General features: G+C 36.0%; 1 protein-coding gene across 2 annotated transcripts in view; it reads left to right on the top strand.

The window, feature by feature from the left end:
- Positions 1-18269, top strand: part of LOC105210033 (homeotic protein ocelliless) — a 65818-nt gene extending 47549 nt beyond the window's left edge. The window contains exons 3-5 of one of the 2 annotated variants that reach the window (XM_011180748.3): positions 1461-1699; positions 6555-6709; positions 17085-18269. In XM_011180748.3, the coding sequence (XP_011179050.1) occupies positions 1461-1699; positions 6555-6709; positions 17085-18269 (1579 nt within the window). The remainder of the gene's footprint in view (positions 1-1460; positions 1700-6554; positions 6710-17084) is intronic. The other variant, XM_011180750.3, reaches the window with a different exon arrangement.
- The last annotated feature ends 1456 nt before the right edge of the window (positions 18270-19725 follow it).

Here is a 19725-nt window from a genome sequence, read left to right on the forward strand (position 1 = left end):
TTGCGACCTGGATTAATTTTCATGTCTCCACTCATACCTGTAAATTCCAATATGCACAATAACTGCAAAAAATATATTGCACATGCAGCATGCTACTTAAATGCATTTTTAAAATAATCATATGGTTGCAACAAATGTCCTGGCATCCTTTCGCACATACACACACATTGTTTGCGGCACGGCTTTGCGATTTTCCATTAACTTAAAATATACACTGTGCCACACACACACACAATTGCCGGCTTAGGCTGTACGTGCAAATTACTTATGTCTTACGCTCGTGCACAAACAAATATGCTTGCCGCAATTACATACATATATACATACATATATGTGGGAAATTTTCTTTCGCATCAGGTATGCAAAAAAAATCCATATTTTAGACTGAAAGCAATTGCACTTCACATATCCACACCTTCGTTTCGCATATGCGATCACTATTTGCCGCAAACGGCAGTACTTTTCATTTTTCGTCCGTCCGTCCGTGCGTTCATCCTTTCGTCCATTGTATTGCATACGGCTGTCAGTTGGTTGATCCTTTGCCCTGATTTGGTCTACCGCATGCATGCACGCTTAACATACATTTCGTACCCTCAATGGGTCTACGCCTCTAACAGCGGTAACAGCGGCTATAAGCCAAAGCAACACCCTACATAGTCTACATGGACTATATACATATGTAAGTCTGTAAGTATTTTCATATTTTCCCTACTTTTCCGATGAAATTTGCGCTTTGTTTTGTCAGATCGTTTTCACGTTTCATTGCATTCAAATGCATCGGTTACACACACGAGTGTACCTACATAAGTATTTATGTACATGTGTGAGTGTGTGTAGTCGGCATTCCACTCAACAACTTTCGTCACCCGAGAAATCAGTCAGTCACCATTCTCATCATCAGCACCTCATCTACATCATCATTAAGCATTATCAGCCGTAACAGTGAACGTTAGCCATTAGAGGTAACCATATACACTCGACGACCCCAAATTACATGCTCACGCGCACACGTAAATTAATAACACATCTGTCTCAAATTTAAATTTATGAATACACAACAACAACAACAACGACAATAGTATATACAGCAATTGTTGCAAATACAACGAAACACACGTTCGTCTGCACATAGTTAGTAAATGCAAGCATTCGTAGCGTACGACCACCCCTCGTGTAGTTAGTCTATGCCGCTGCATAGAATTCGTGCGCAAAATACTTTACATTTATTCGCTCACGCAATTCCCAACGGGTGTCACATTGTTTGGCTATTTGTTGCAATTCGTCGTATGTTACTATTTGTCGGCTGCTGACCAATACAAAAGCGCGCTGCATAGATTGGCGCATATATTGGTAATTAGTATGAATTACTGCGTTAATTATTTATTTGATAATTTATTTTTAATTCACACTTTTATTAGCAATATTTTTAACACATTATTTTCTACTTTCTCTTCCACCAGATTCCCAACCGTTACACACACAGTTATCACAGTGGCGCTGCATTCGACAGAAGCCTTAATGGCTGCGGGTTTCTTGAAATCCGGCGATTTGGGCCATCATCCGCACAGCTATGGCGGCCCACATCCACATCATTCGGTGCCGCACGGGCCGCTGCCACCAGGAATGCCAATGCCATCGCTAGGACCCTTCGGATTACCTCACGGTTTAGAAGCTGTTGGGTTCTCCCAAGGTATGTGGGGTAAATATCGAACCGATTTTGGTAGCAAAACTTAGCTTGATTTACAAAAACAAAAATAAATGATAAAATTGCGATTTGAAATGTGTGGATGTGGGTAAAGTGTTCCAAAAAAGTTTTTAAAGTGAATTGTTGAATTTGAAATAATTTTTTGTTTCCAAAAACTAAAAAACATATTTAATAAAAAAAAGTTTTTATTTTTTCAAAAATTAGAAAAAATTTCTTCTTAAATTAAAAAATATATATTTTTCATTTAAAATATTAAAATTAATTTTTATCTTAAAAAATTCCAAAAAAATTTTTTCACTCAAACAAATGTTATTCTAATTTTATAATGATGTCAGCAACACTTTGCCTACCAACAAAGGAATGCTAAAAATATATTTTTTTCAACAACCAAACATCTGTATAGTCTCATTAAGAAACTGAGCCCCTTTTGATATAGACTTTAATGATACCAACAACATACTATTTTTTATTTAACTGTCAATTTATGTTTTGATAACAGTTTATTTGATTTCAAAACAAACAATGAGTTATAATTTCTACAAATATTTCAAAAAATTAGCCACTTTTCTTTAACTATAACTATTCATGTACCTTTTGGAGCATCATCCCTCTCTCTCTTTCTCACACACAAAAAATCCAAAAACTGCATATCATTGAGGCAAGATGAAATAATTTAGATATGCCAAAAGATATACCACAAACCGACAATCAGGTGCATTAACCCGTAAAATCATAAACAAATTGGCTGCATTTGACACGAAACGAATACACAAAGCACCGCTACAATAAACCGTTGGTGGAATTCTATTGAAAGCGATGGGCACATTAACACAAATATTGTTACCAAAAACTGATTTGACAATGTCAGAGATATAGCCGATACCACAACAAACACCACAAAATGCAACAACAAACTGTAAGCAATAAGAAAAAACAACAAATACAATACGGTTAATAATGACAACAAAAACAAAACCTCACCTTACAACAGAATTTTATTGAGTTGCTGCATTTGGAGTGAAAGAAAACGAAAACTTGAAAATCATGCACATCGCAAGCATTGTGATGCATTTCTGGTGAAGAGTGTAAATCTCAGAAGAAGAGATAAAAATAAAAAAATTAAAATAATAATAACGAGCAATGTGAGATACTACTGAGAATCGAATGAGTATGGTTGCAAACGGTAGATACTGTTCGATATATAAATATAGACAGTAAAAAACAGCAACAACAACTCGATACAACAGGCAGACAGTCAGTCGTCCACTTCGACTGGCCGGCAGTCACACATTAGTGTTTAGCGAGCAAGTCAAGTGTAGTGAAACTGATTCGCAATGAAATTGAGACGCGTACAAGAAGGCTTCAATGAATGGGCCAAGCACGCTTGCTTGCATTTGCACAAGTGTAGATAGCAGCAAGCTTCCCTTTTCACTATAGTATATAGTACTGTAAACTCGCAAGCGTGCAAGTAATGACAAATGAGCTTGAGTCTACCGCGGCCGGCTGCAGTCAAAGCGCTCTAACTCAACCATGTAGTTGTAGTTGTCTGCAAGACTGAGTGAATTTTGTGCTACTGATATGCCAGTGATAACTTAATTTAAATAAAAATGACAAGAGGATTTCAACTGGAAAGCAACACCAACTGGCACGCCGAGCGGCCGTAAAAGCAGAAGAAACTCTGGCCACAACTGTGAAAAGTGTTTGTAAGTATGTCTGTGTTTATGAATATATTTTGTCATCACATCATGCAAATCATTGTGGCAAGCAAAAGCAACGCAAAGCAAAACAAAAATGAAGAAAGCAAGTAAACACACAACAATAAATGTTTTCAATATTTTACTCACGCCATTCACCGATCGACATCATTATCAATAATATTGTCAAAATGAATAATGAGCAACAGCAAACTGTGGCAACTAACCAAGCCTACAAGTCATATGTATGTTTATTTTGAAAGTGGCCTAAGTCAAACTTGATGATTTGTAAAGGCAAAAATAACACAACAACTAAATTTCCTTTAAAAAAAGAAGTAAAAATTTGGATGAAATTTTTCGAAGCTCGTCAACATATTAGATGATCATGATATTTCAAATTTCATTGGAAGAAGACGTTGAAATAAAAAATAAATTAATATTGAATTCGAGGAAATTTTCATTAAAAAAATAGTCAAAATCTTTATAATTGACTTAGTCCCTTTTAAATGTTAATATTTCATATGCACTACATGCACTCATTCGCGTATTGAATACATACATACATATGTCTGAAAATAAGTGTGTTACAACGAAAGAGTACAACAGACGACTAATGATGATAAGAGAAAAACTTTTTGAACGCTCAAGATAACAAACGACAAATTGCTGAGCAAAGTGGAGAAAAGTTAAAAAAAATTATATTAAAAAACGTTTTAGCTTTCATTGCATATGAATTGATAAATGTTTGTTGACTAAACAAAATGTAAGAAATAAATAAGTGAGTATACCTTACATGGAAATCGAAATTCCATTTACAAAGGCAGTTGAAGACTATGTGATATTGGTAAAAGAAACTTAAAAAAAAAACATGGGAAACAGTTTCAGTATCGTAAATAGTTAGTCATAAAGATGCTCAAGTTAATTATCTTATAATTTTTATAAAAAGAAATCGTCAGCTGTAAAATTTGAAAAACCGACTTTCGCACTTTTTACGAAAAAGTGATGAAAACACAAGAAAATACTTTAATTATAAAATAATTTCATTTCGTTTACAATATACATTCACGAAACATTGAATATATTGATTCATGACTGACTCCATATGATGAAAAAGTCAATCTGTAAGTCATTTCCCAAAAGCGCATAATAACGCAATATACTATTCACAGCCACTTTAATTAAAACTACATAAGCTATCTTAAATAATTACATTTTTTTTGCTTGCATAAGCACCCTTTAAGCGACGGCCATTTTTCGTGGCAGCTGCAACTGCAATTGAATTAATAAATTCAACATTTAACAAACGGGATTATAGGCAGTGATCTTACGGCATATACATATGTACATATATAGCTGCCAGCCACCATATACATATAAAAGCAATGACTTTCACATTAACAGTATTAAAGCGCAAGATCCTCCATTACGAAAATTGAAAAAGATCGCACCCTCCCGCTAGCAATAATATTTGGTAATTTTGCCTTCGTGTTTTGTTGTTGTAACGGAGACACTAAGGTAGCGTTAAAAAAAACGTATAAAAAATAGTGAAATAAAACCAGCTGGGAAGTTAAGGCGGGTGAAAAGGGTGTGCAGTCGCAAAAAGAGAAAAACATAAAAAATTATAAAAAAAGCAACAACAAAAAAATGTCGTATAAAACAAAGTATTAAGTATGTAACGTGTATATCCCCCTCCTTACAATAAGCATACAAACAACAGCCCGTCAGCCAGCCAGCGCAAAGGACACAAAAGGACACGCATACAAATACAAAACTTATCTTTAATGTATAACGAACAATAGCCGAACGGCTTAGGACTCGCATACGTTGTGTTGTAACTGCACAATAGAGATTGGGCGCAGCATAGTCACACACAAACACACACACACTTATATATGCATATAAATACTGTAGTATATAACAATAGCATGACTGCTGACTGCTTTAGCGAACGAACCAGTCAACCAACCAACCATTTGACTCGTTTCGGCTGTGCTCGTGCACCACCCGATTGATTTATACACGCATGCAGAGGAGTGCTTGCGTGTTAGACACAGCAACCCAATTGAGAATTTCACAAGCATGCTGGCTTACATACAAACATACAGAATACCAAAGTAGTATATTTTCTAATGTCGCGCTAATAAGGGTTGCTGGGTATAATGCTTTCGCTGACAATTCGGGGGTTGCAAATAATAGAGACAGCTTTCTAATGCTCGTATATAGAGGGCTATATAAAAAGTTATAAAGGCATATACTTTTTGTATGAATATCGCCTTATGTACCTACTTTTGGTTTGTATATACAGTGTTGAACACAAATATAAGTTCCAAGTAATATTTGATTTGAAAATATTATTTTTCTAATTTTTGTTAATTTCAATTTCTAATTCTGCATCGAAAAAGTTAATTTTTTTTTTGTAATATTTAGGACATTTCTTATATTAAACGCCTTTATGGTCTATAGACTTTTTGTTTTGCTTTATATACAAGTATCTTTGTATACAGTTGAGTTTAATTAGTTAGCTTAACGCCTTATGATTTTTTACTTTTACTTGATTAATTTTCTTATAACATAATCGTTTACAATTTTTTTTATAAATTTTTTAATATTTTTGAATTAATGTAATTTTTTTCATTTTATGCTGAAAAAAAGTTATTATTAGATATTTAATAAAATAAAAAAAATATTATTATTTAATATTTATTATTCATTAAAATTAAATAATAAAAAAATGTAATTTATTTAATTTATTTTTTTGTGCTAGAAAATATTTTAATAATAGATTTAATTTGTGCGAGGGACATTGAATATGCATAATTAAATATACATAAATGTTTAGCATAAATTTATAATATCTCAGAAATTCTACAAAACTCGCATCCAGCCAGGAAACATTAAATTGAGCTCAAAAGAAGGCTATATTCTTATTCTAAATGCAGCTATAGTAGCAAAATAATTTTTTTTAACTAATTTCACTTGAAATAATTTATGTTTCATTGAATATTCAAACACTTTTAACCTAAAGCTAATTACCCCAAATTAGAAAACAACAAATTATATACCAATAATAAAAGCATTCCTTGACACATTTCAACGCAAACCATAGGCAAATTTTTTACACCTGAACAGCATTTACTAATCATACTCGTCCACAGGTGTGAATACAAGAAAGCAGCGACGTGAAAGAACCACATTTACACGCGCCCAATTGGACGTGTTGGAGGCATTATTTGGTAAAACCCGTTATCCGGACATATTTATGCGAGAGGAAGTGGCGCTGAAAATCAATCTACCCGAATCCAGAGTACAGGTAAGCAAACAAAACCAAACACATTATATAAGTATATAAGCTTACAGTAAGTTTAGTGTAAAAGTCAGTTAACTGCAAAAGCAAATAAACCAGCAAATATACACATATGTTATGTAAGCACGTGAAAGCAAATAGATACTACAAGTGCAAGCATTCAAGCTGTTTTGATTTGAAGCATAAAAACATATGTGACTGCATATTAGCTTTTGGCGGGTGTTACGCTGGTATGCGCCTAAAAGCAGACAACGCGCAGTTAATGGTATAATCTAACGACTTTATATCGTTAGCTAGATATATGCGTAATGCGTAACGCATGCATGGTAATTATTCATTTGTAAAGTATTTTTGCCTTCTGCGTAGCGAAGAGCAAATAATTTCCAACAATTACGCTAATGTCAAAAATCCGGAAAATCCATTCGGTAAACAAGACTGGGACTGTGCACATCTTGATATATGTATATATATAGCCTTCAGTCATTTATGTATATTGAAGATAGTTTTCTAACGCATTTTTGCAATTTAACTTCAACTCTTCACTCGCCGCCCTCCAGCTAGCGTTGTGGCAGCAGTAACTAAATGTCGCTGCATATCCTGCTGTGCAAACAAGGCATACACACACATTCACAATGACATGGGCATACTGTCAGCTTGTTTGCGGGGTAAATGCGATTTGTGTGCCACTGCCATTTGTGATATACGGTAGCGGAAAGCTACAAATTGACTGACAGCGCAGGAAAATCTACGCTGGCATCGGTGACAATAGCGGCTTGAAATCATTTTTTTTTCGCTTGTTGTTTTTGCATTTTATTTGTGTGATGACATATTTTCCTGCCTACTTTTATGTGTCAAGCCAACCCTCTCCCATACATTTGCGTACGTTCATTGGTTTTCCAATGCGTGTGCGGGGTTCGGGGGTATTGAGCTGCAGCATCAGCATTGCTCGTTTGTTTGTTTTCATTTCATTTTTGGGCTTGTTTGTTTTGTTGTTTATACGGGAGCGTTGACAAATTTTTTGGCTAACAATAATAGCAATAGTACACGGAGCGGGAAAATTGAGGCGGGTTTTGTAGTAAGAGACGGTTTGCTTTGATGAGTTATGAGCAGAAACAGCATACCAATATTTGAATAGTTAGATATCTATAATTTGAGTTATTAGAATAGAGTTATTCCTATGTTAGACTCTCCTTTGGAGCCGCACCTTGAATCAAAATGAAATTAAATGATAGATACTGAGAAAAAATGTCCTTAACTAATAGATTATACTAGATTATAAATTAAGAAACTACTAAGAAACCCCATTTATTTTATTACCAAATCTTAAAAATCACTTATGATATTTTACAATAGCTTGTTGGGGAAATTTGAAACTTTTTTAAATTTATTGAAAATTTTTTAAATTTAATTTTTTTTTAATTCTGTTTTAATTTTTCACAAAAATATAAATCTTTAAAAAATAAAAAAAAGTAGATTTAGAAAAATATTCCAATAACTTATAAAGCAAATTTTTTAATTAATTTTAAATTTAATTTAATTTTTTTCTACTTTAATTTATTTAAAATTTCACATTCAAATTTCTCTCAGTGTAATGCTCCATAAGTGCATTGAGTTTGCAACAAATTGTCACACAACTTATGTATATCGGCCGCTATGACCTCTGCCCTTCTTAGGTCTCTATACACCCCTCAAAGACATGACTACTGCCGAACATCAGTTTTGCCATTTTTCTACGCAAACAACGCCACAAAATTATGTTGTTACTTCCACCATTTCCGGCTGTTCCGTCTATTTATTTAGGCTTGTTTGCTATGATTTCGGCAACTATTTGCTTTTGTATTCGACGTTAGATACATACACATACACACCAATGCTGTTTACCTTTACATAAATTATTTGTTTACCATTGAAGCAATTGTCACCGATATACAAATGTATGTATGTATGTCAGTCTCTAATATTGATATATCACATTATGGTTGTTAAATATGCCCAAATGGGTGCTGGCAAATTTTCGCCTTTGGCTCCAACAAACAAACATGAAATTATGCAACCGAAAAAGAGCAAAATTTTGAGCGTCTCATAACAAGCAACTCATAGTGTTTGTATGTATGTATGTATGTATGTGCCAATTGTTTGCTCAAGAAATAAAATTGATTATCAACACAACGGCAGGCTGTCACAAAAGCAAAATCGTAGAATCTGCACGCTTAACGACTCATGTTGCATGCAACCTTAGAAGGCTAGCATGTTGACAGTCAGAGGCCGGGGCCAATATAGTAAGCACTATGTAATTGAATGCTCTTATTGCTGCAAGAATTTCTATAGAATTGTGGTTGTTGTTGTACATTTTGGTGTAATAATGAAATATCATTAACTGAAAATTGAGTTGGCAACTGAGCTGAGTTGTTGGTAGTTTTCTCAAATATTGTTGTTGTTGTCACTGTTATTTGAACTGCGTTTTTGCTTGCTGCTGCTTGCCGGTTGCATGACGTGCAAAATATTGCAGGCCTTAAGCAAACAATCGATCAGCAAATGTGCAGCACGAAGTTGACACCGAGAGAGTTGTATTAACAACAGTTAGATGGACGGACAGATAGGCAGTTTGTTGATTTTGTTAGCGTGATTTACGACAGAGCTGACAAATACTTTATGTAAATACAGCCGGCAATAGGAAGCGGCTACAAATTTACGACAACATTATTATAATGTAAAATATTTTTAAAAAAAGGTTTCGAGCAAACATGGTTTAGAAGAAAAATTCAAAAAAATTGTGTTCGCAAAATAGTTTTTTAATAAAATAATACATAATATTTATGATATACATATGTATGTATATGTACATAATTGCAAGTGAAATAAGAAAAAATATTTAGAATTGTTGTTGTTGTTATTAAATTTTATTTTTTTTTATATACATATGTAAACTAAAAATAAATTTAACTATCTTGATAGTAAAATATTTGTGCAACAACTTGCATTTACAAGCAAAAATTCGCAACAAAGCAACAACAACAACAAAATTGCAAATATTGATTTTCTGTAATTTAAGGACGTGACATTGAATACAAGAGGAAAAAAGAAAAGCAAAACAATCAGAATGGCAAACATACGCCTGCATATGCAATAACAACAACAACAATACACCAACTGCATGACAATTGCAATTGCACATTTCCACAACACTGCTGCCGCTGTTGCTTGTTCTTCCTCCGCTTACGCTTTTACTTGTACGTCTGCAGCAGGTTATGTCTCCAAAGGAAGCCATTTAAGGCGTACGACTTGCTGCCGACTTGAGCACGTACGCGCGACGGGGTGGTGGTGCATGTGGGGTTATTCAAACTAACAGTAATTGTATAAGTTACTAAACACATGTGTTCGCATGTGTGTGGATGTGTGAGAGTGCGGCGGGAACGTGGCAGAAACAAGTGAAAAATGACACGCCGTACAACATGTGGAGGTGGACAGCAGACAGACGCCTCCCTATTGTCGTTGATTTTGTTTTGTTTTTTTTTTCAACTTTTTGTGGCATTTTTAAAAATTACAAACAAGTGTGCGTGTGTATGTGTCTGTCTATTTATGCAACATGCATACTAACGTGCGTCTACAATTATCAGTTACACCAGCTAGTTGTTGTTGTCCGTTTTTGTAATTTTTTCTTGCTGAATTCCTACACTACAAATCAATACATTTTCGCTGTGCGCTGGTTTTTTCTAAGGTATCCGCTGCCAGCATTTCTCATTTTTCCCTTCACACACACACATATACCCACGCGCACTTTTCTTTCAACGCATTGACTGCAAAGTGACTTGTGTTGTGATATACTTTTATTTATTTTTCTTGTTTTTGCTTTTCCGCTTCATTTGTTGTACTTTCTTCTGCACATTTGCGTGCACATTGCTAGAAAAATATTAAATTACCACGCAGTCAAATGCATATATCAGTTACTGTCTGTCTTGCAGTGCACCTTTGTACCTGTACGGGCCGCTAGTGTATGAAGGCAGACACGCGGCCGTCGTGAGCCATTGGCCTTGACGCGCCGCCAAACGAGCGCGCACGAAAACACCTTCAACCGCAAAGCGCTGGCCGTACGGTGTTTGAGGGACAAAATGTCTTAATTTTCGTTTATTATAGAATTCTATGAATGCTTAGGATTTGTTCTATATCCATTAATGTTATCCTTTACTTTAGCGCGTTGTCCCTGAACTAGAAATTTAAATGGTCATTTTGATGGCAATGTCCGCAAAGTTATTACTACATTGTTTGTCAAACCATTATAAGGGACTTTTGGTAGAGTTAATATTTTTTTGTCATTCGCTTGACTGCAGAAGTCACAAGGATAATTGTTGTGTTCTTTGATTTTTGCACAACGTGGCGACAAGGTCAATTTATTTTATTTTTTTTCGTAAAAATCAAGGTCTAAATGTTTTGAAGTTATTTATTGAGTATATTTTAAATTAATAACTGCAATTTATATATTATTATAAATATTTAATTAATTAAAATAATTTTGTTTGTACTAAATTTCAGAATTTCATAAGATTATACAAAAAACAGAAATATTTTAAATATCTATATATACTTACCGTAAAATATTATTTGACCAAAATATGTGTCCAAAAATTATCCTGGAATCAATTTTGCTCGCTAATTATGTTTCTTATAATATATTTTACTAATTAGCAGATCGCTAAATCCCGACTATTTACTTGTAACCTCAGTCTATCCCTTTCTATCATGGGTAATGCCTATCTACTAGTACTCATAACTCCTCCCAGTGGGTTTTATTAGAAGAGGATGAACAGTTGCTATATATTAATATGAAATGCAGTATATTATTATGAAGAAATATAATTAAATTTATTTCTATTTCAAAAAATTATTTTTCTTTAAAGATAATTTTTGCAAAATATATTAAATAATATAATAAATTTTATTTATTTAAATTTCACATTTCACTGATTTTTTTGTAAATTACAAATCATCCACATTTTAGCGCATACATTTCTGATTAAACTGCTGCACGGACATGAAATTGAAACATTCATTCATGAATATTTATGGGGCAAGTCTGCGCGTGCATTTATATTATTTTCCCAAAAATCATATTCATAAAGGCCATTCCCATAACCAGCAGCAAGCAACCCCTCGCTGAATATTGAATACTTTTTGCTACTTATGTGCATGTATACATACATACATCTGTATATGTATAATTCTATCAGACCGCAGCCGCCAAGCCGAGCACACCAATAAATAATATAACACAAATCGTTACTGTAATATTAATTGAATGATATTCATCTTACTAACCGAAAAGGCAGCACACACACAAACACCGAAACATGCATACAAGCAAGCGCACAAAGTAAATCCGCAAATCAAAGTAAACGTATTCCTTTCATTGCATAGCGCAACTACATACACAAATACATATGTATGTATATGCAGCGTGTGTTTGGCTGACATTATTGATAGGGCGGGCGCACATTTTGGCCGAAAATTAGAAAGGTGGAAAAAAATGGAAACTGACATGAGAGCGATATGTATTGTACGCAATGAAAACTGAACGTGCTAAAATGCAGTGGTGCTTGTTGTTGTTGTCATGCCTAGCGACCAATACAAATAATGTAATAATTTTCCACAGCTTATCTGCACCAGCGCAGCGCAAACATTTACGCCCTGCCCAACAAGCAAGCACGCACCTCATGTACATACATATATGCATGTATATATTCTTACATATATATTAAAGTACCGTAAATGTTGGTTTGTGCCTAATAGAGGTATAAATATGAAATTTTAGAGGGTTTGCGCGTGCTAGGGGTGGCCAACATAGAGAGATCTGTTGAATGGATGCTGAGTCGCCTGATCATAAATCAAAATTAACCGTCGGGTGCTGATAACCGACCCACCGAGTAGAGAGCTGTCAACCGAAAACCAACGGTGTACAAATTGTTGCGGCAACTGTGTCACCCTACACACCGCTATTTTTATAAATTTCATTCAACAACATTTACAACTGCATTTCAACGTTCTCTCACTTTCTATGGCTGTGTGTGTACGCGCGCTTAACTCTTTTGTTTGTGCGCCTGTAATGCTGCTACGCATTTATGCACACTGCACATGCACATTGTCAACACACACACACCAATACATACATTGACAATTTATATTGCTTAAAATAAATGTGAATATATTTCGTCAACGCTGTGCAGCTGTTTCCCGTTTTAATTTTCTCACTGCGGATTAAAAATTTTCGCTCACTGACTCCGCTCATTGCATAGCGCTCTGTGCGCTCGAAAATTTCCAACACCTTTCCAATTTGGTAAATTTGGATTTTTTTTTTTAATTTTAAATATACAACTATGTAATTGTTGTTGTTGTAAAATCATTTCCATCACTTTGCGTCGCGTTGTCACAAATTTGCTGTGTCGTCAGCGTAATTAATTGGCTTAGCGTTTATTATTATTAATTGTGTACTCTGCAAGCGTCTTTTTTCCTTCCGCTATTTTTCTCTTTTTAATTTTTTTTTAATTTTTTCTAAATATCATTTTATTGATAATTGATTTTACTGTTAATTGAAATTCATTTCATTGCTATAACTTTTTACATCATTTCCCAATTTATGCTTATTTGTTGTCTGTTTTCTTTTTACTTCTATTGCTTTTACACAATTTTGTGATTTTTTTTTTCATTTTTGTTAAATTTCTTTCTTTTTGTAATTTTACAAAAATAAATTTTCTTTTTATGTTCTCTTTTCCAATTCGCTTCATCACATATTACATAAAATTGCAATTTATTGCCGCATTTATCGCTTTTCTTGTTTTCATACGCACTTTGCACGTCTGCCACAAAGCTTTCGAAAGCTTTTCTTTGTTTTCTTTTGTTTGCGGAATCTTGCCTTGTCTGTTGAATATTATTGCTGTGCGTAAATTCATTATTTACTTCCTTTGTGATTTCTTGTTTTTGTTGTCACTTAGCAACAATTAATACGTGTGTTAATTGTGAAATGCTTTATTGCAAGAATACAAAAATATTTCATATACTTCCCAGACACCTTGTGGTTTTAATAATGTGCTTTTGTTGTAATTGTTAGTGAAGTAATTCTTCTATTTTCGCAATTAAATTTATTTTGTTGTATTGTTCTCATTGTTGTGGTTGTGTCATTAGCAGTTGCATAATACTATTAAATAATTTTGTGTGGCTACTGAAAGAAAATCGAAATTAATGAGAATTGCGTAATTCAGTTGAAAAATTTGTGGTTGTTGTTAATAACCAATTTAAAAAAAAAAATTTGTTGTTGTTGTAATTGATTGCCATTTTTTAAGAAGAATTCCTTTTATTTAAATTTTTTAATATCAAAAAAAAATATTAGAAAATAAATTATAAAGCTTTTCTTGTTTCAAAAATATTTTTTTAATATCTAAAAACTATATATTTTTTAAATAATTTGTTCAAAAAAAAAAATATTAGAAAATAAATTATAAAGCTTTTCTTGTTTCAAAAATATTTTTTTAATATCTAAAAACTATATATTTTTTTAAATAATTTGTTCAAAAAAAAAATATTATCTTTTTTTTTAATTTAATTCCGTTAATATCACATAATTAATAGCAAAATATTTTAAGGCGTTTTTTTTTCTTATAAAAAATAGTTACTTGCACTAATCATTTTAAAAACATATTTAATATTCGAAGAATATAATTATATTAGTGGAAAAACTATCTAGCTTTTTAAAATGACAATTATCGTTAAAAATGCTTCACAAAGGTTTGCATTTTTTAAATTAAATTAAAAACAACAATAACAACACTTTCATAAAAAAAACCTAAAAAAAATCCATCAACAACTCATCATTTTGCCATTTTCCCACAGCAATTACCATTTGAATTTTGAATGTATCAAAATGCAGCAGGCACTTGGATTGCTATCCACTTATGTACATACACACTCCCCCATTAACCGCCACAGAGTGTCGAAAATGTAAAGTGTTCGCATACAATTTGTTGCCAGTGTGTTTATTTATTTAGTGCGAGTGCCATTGTTGTTAGTGTTAACGCAACTATAATAAAAAAGGACGAAAAACCAACAACAACAACAACAACGCAAGAATGTGAGCACTCTCAACGTCAAGTGTTAAACAGCAAATAGCAGAGGCCAACCAAACGGAAATGGCATTAATGAATAAATTATAGCGGTACACTCTAGCGAAGAGAATATAAAAAGTGTTTTCTTTGGAACGCCGGCGCCGTTGGCAGTAGCAGCAGCAACAGCAAGTGCAAAAAGTCACGCGCCACATTGCGCCGCAAGCAAAACAAATAAACAAGCAAACAAACAAGCCGCCGACAAACGCCAAACACCAACTTTTTCGCAGCACATTGATGAAGTTATTCAATCAGCTCACGGCTAAAGGATAAAAAGCACTGCTTTAACGGTGCACTCAATTGTTGTGTGTGTGGTTGTGCGCTCGAGCGCGTGCTTAAGAAAATTGACTCGATTATATTGTTGAGTGCGCCCTCGCCATGCATACATACTGACTAGTACCCCACCCACCCACATATTTGCACCCTCTTGTGTGTTGCTTGCTTCGTCAACATCCCATTAACTTCTGTAACAGTCATCAAGCGGCAGGCGGCGGCATTCACTTATCCTTATTTGTTATGCTAAAGGGGAGCTGCTGCCGCTCGCGCGCTGCCAAAAAAAAAAGGAAAAGCGAAGTGAATATCCGCAAAGTGCTGCGCTACTTGTGTCCTTGTGACTGATTTCATTGCTGTTGCCTGACCACACGCTCGGTTCTCAAGCATTCACCACTACTCATATACATACATACATACTCACGCACATGAATAAATGAGCGCTTAAGCAGAGGCAACGCATGAAATCCTCTTGCTTCGGTCCGCAGCTGTGCTTTCAGCTTGCTGCTTGTATTATTTCTGTGATTTTGGTATACTTTACATCGCCAAGGCACACACACATGTACCTTTATTGACGCCCGTTAATGGTTAGCATTGGTAAACAACCGAATTTATTACGCATCCCCCACACCAACAACCTCTACTTGAGGAAGGAAATGAGTTCACCACTTACGCTAACCAATACTCAAACATTCTAACTACAAGGTATACATACATCATACATACAGACACATTATCACCCGGCCTTGTGAAGTTAACACTTGCTGTTACCTTAACTCCATTCACCGCACACCACCCACCACAGTCCACCGCACGCCACAAAAAACAGCACTTTTTAGCGAGGAATCGTGTGCACTCGAGCATTTCATTGAAAACGGTAAAATAATTGAGGGCGTTTTATTTGACATAGTGTGTCTGTCTGCCTGCCACAAGATTACCGTTATATGAAGGTGTGTGTGTGGAGGAAAAACGCATTAAACAAGGCGTATCAAATTTCATTACCCTCTTAACGCCCCACCACATGCGATTTTCATGCATTGTTGCCGCATAAAATTTGTTTAAAGATACAACAACAACAGACACAACAACAATAACTCTTGCAATGATTGAAAAGACTGGCAAATTGCTCACATCTCATCATCGTCATCACCACTATCACACCATCACACCCACTAAGCCCCCCCCCCCCCCCATGAGACGCGCTGACAAAGACGAAACGCTAAAATACGAATTATATTACCGTTTGCTTTGAGTTGGCATTCCATTGTCAAGTGTAATGCATTGATTTTGAGTTTTTTTTATTATAAAGGGCTCGGATTTGCTGCTTTAAATGTATGCGAGTGTGTTGATGAGGGTGGCACCCTTCTGTCGGCTTGCTGTGTTCTCGCCATATTTCCGAAGTTAAATTTGCGTTTAGCCTCGTTTACTTGAAAGTAGTCACTTTTGAAATGATTTAATGAACAATGAAATTGAATTTTAGAATTGCATAAAACCGTAATTTGCTTTCAAGTTTTGATTTTTTCCTTTACGTTGAGTGTTCTTTGCTTTTGTCAGCGAAATGAGGCCATTGAAAAATATTAAATTGACATTTTGCGGATTTTAATTATTTTAGTTGCGTGTGAGTGAACAATAAATGAATGAAACTGGGTTGGGAAATGTTTTCGAAAATTTTGAAAATTAAAAAAAAAATAAAAAACTATGTAAAAATGTTTTCGAAAAATTTTGAAAATTTTTTAAAAACGTTTTCGCAAAATTTTGAACACTTTTTAAAAACGTTTTAGAAAAATTTTTAAAAATATTTCCAAAATTATTTTGAAAAATATTTTTAAAAATTTTTTAATCTTTTTTTCGAAAAATCGTATGAAAACACCATAAAACCACTTCTCAATAATACCGTTAATTTAAATTCACCAATCGAATAACTGTAAACTCATATTTCAACATCGCACCTTTATCTTTTCCAGGTTTGGTTTAAAAATCGTCGCGCCAAATGTCGCCAACAACTGCAGCAACAACAGCAATCCAATAGCCTTAACAGTTCGAAGAATGCCAGCTCCGGCTCTGGCTCCTGCTCTACATCGCGCAACACATCGAATAGCGGCAATAGCAGCAACAACAATTCCAGCTCATCAAATGCCAACAAATCGAGTTCACACTCCTCGCACTCAACGTCTGGCGGTAGCGGCGGCAATAAGTCGGGCAACTCATCAGGCGGCGGCAATGCGAATAACTCGAATAATGCCGGCGGTTCATCAGCAGCAGCAGCCGCTGCCGCCGCCGCCGTCGCACAGTCTATAAAATCCCATCACAGTTCCTTCCTAAATGCATCCGCCTCGGGTTCAGCGGTAACGCCCACCTCCGGTTCGGTCGTTTCGTCGCACGCACACTCAACACATCCGCATCATATGTCCGCTGGCGGTGGCATAAATTCGTTGGCGTCCGGCCCGTCGGTGGCCACCGTGAACTCGCTGAACGCCTCAGTGGCTGCGCATCAAAACTCCTCACCACTGTTGCCCACACCCGCCACCTCGGTCAGTCCCGTTAGCATTGTCTGCAAGAAGGAACACATCAGCGCTGGCTACCCCGGCGGTCCAGTCGGAAATGATGCCTCCTTGCGTTCCACCTACGACACATTGAAGGATGGCGGCGGCGATATCAGCAGCAGTGCCATACATCATCACAGCATCTATGGCACAGCGGCAGCAACGAATCCACGTTTAGTGCAACCCGGTGGCAATATAACACCGATGGATTCGAGCTCTAGCATCACCACACCATCACCGCCCATCACACCCATGTCACCGCAATCGGCCGCCGCTGCAGCACATGCCGCACAAAGCGCACAGTCGGCGCATCACTCGGCCGCCCATTCGGCGTACATGCCCAATCATGATTCATACAATTTCTGGCATAACCAATACCAGCAGTACCCGAACAACTACGCACAGGCGCCGAGCTACTACTCACAAATGGAGTACTTCAGCAACCAGAATCAGGTCAACTACAATATGGGCCACACCGGCTACAGCGCATCGAACTTCGGCCTCTCACCTAGTCCCTCCTTCACCGGCACCGTATCCGCGCAGGCCTTCTCGCAGAACAGCCTGGACTACATGTCGCCACAAGACAAATACGTGAATATGGTGTAGAATCTGCTGATGCAATATTGCAATAGCAATAGCAGCAACAACAGCGCCGCAAGCGGCAGTGGCAGTGGCAGCGGTAGTGTGGGGGCTGGTGGCGGCGCAGGCGTTATGGGTAGTGGGAGCAGCAGCAGCAGCAGTAACTGTGTTGGTAGCGGTACGAATGGTGGCGGCGGTGTGAGTGGCATGTGTGGTGAAAGCATCAAACATTTCAGCGGCAGTGGCAATAATTACATTGGCGTAGGTGGGCGTGGCACTTATGGGTTGCTCGATGGCAACGAAGATTATGCGATGATGCCACACTATGCTGGCGGTGGCGGCAGTGGTGGTGGTGGCATTTCCAACAGTCGTGGCAACTTGCAACATCAATATGCGGCAACACATCAACCGCACCAGCAGCAACATCAACATCAACACCAACAACAACAGCTATCCAATCAATATCAACAACAGTATCAGCACCAGCATCATCAGCCACATCAATTGGCTATAAAACTATCGCCCGGCACCACACCACCACCAGCAACGACACCTGGCGCCGCAGCAACCACAATAACAATGGCAAGTGCACCGCCTCCTTTACCGCTGTTGCATTTGCCGTCGACGTCCGTTGCAGCAGCAGCGCCCTTATTGCCGCCACCCGCACTGCCATCACACTACTACGAGCCAACGGACGAGTATGCGTGAGCTGCAGTGGGATCGGGCGGGAGTTGGCAGCACTCGAGAGACATATCCGTTAGTGAAAGTGCGAGAAAGCAGTTCGCGTATGATCAGTGCGCGGGGTAAGAGAGAGAGGGAGAGTGTAGAGGAGTTATTACTGCTGCCCGGTGTAGTTAAGTGTAGTTATTAAGTAGAAAGCAAAGAGCTAAGCAGCAGCAAGCAAAAGCAGTTGCAGCCAGTATCAACGAAATAATGAGTGATAAATTAGGAAAAAAAAACAAAAAAAAAACAATTTTCAAAAATCTCTTTAAGTCATGAGTGTACGTATGTGTGTGTGTTTGTACAGAATTTTATCAAAAACAAAAAATGTTTAAACGAAAATATATAGTAAGTGAAGTACACAATTATACCGTTATGCGCCAGAGTGTTGCCCCTTTATTTATTGAAATTCTGACAAATTTTCCGTTTCTTTAAATAATTAAAGTATTAATTGATTAAATTTTTAATTTGTTTGACTCCAAAAATTAATCAAAAATACTCAAAAAAAAAATAATAAAAATTATTTTGTTTTCAAAATTTGTTAAATGGGGTTATGCACTTTATGAACAAAATTATCGTTTTTAACGGGTTTTTTCAACAAGTTTAGTTATCAAATTTTAAATGTTTTGGAGTTCTAAAAACACTCTTTTGAAATTATAACTGTAAAATAGTTCACCACAATCTCCGCTTGCTTATCATTTATATGTTAAAGGTGTACATAATTTAAATTAAAATATATAAAAAAAATATATTAAATGATAAA

Source organism: Zeugodacus cucurbitae, chromosome 5 (genome assembly GCF_028554725.1).
Source record: "Zeugodacus cucurbitae isolate PBARC_wt_2022May chromosome 5, idZeuCucr1.2, whole genome shotgun sequence".
Classification (NCBI taxonomy): domain Eukaryota; kingdom Metazoa; phylum Arthropoda; class Insecta; order Diptera; family Tephritidae; genus Zeugodacus; species Zeugodacus cucurbitae.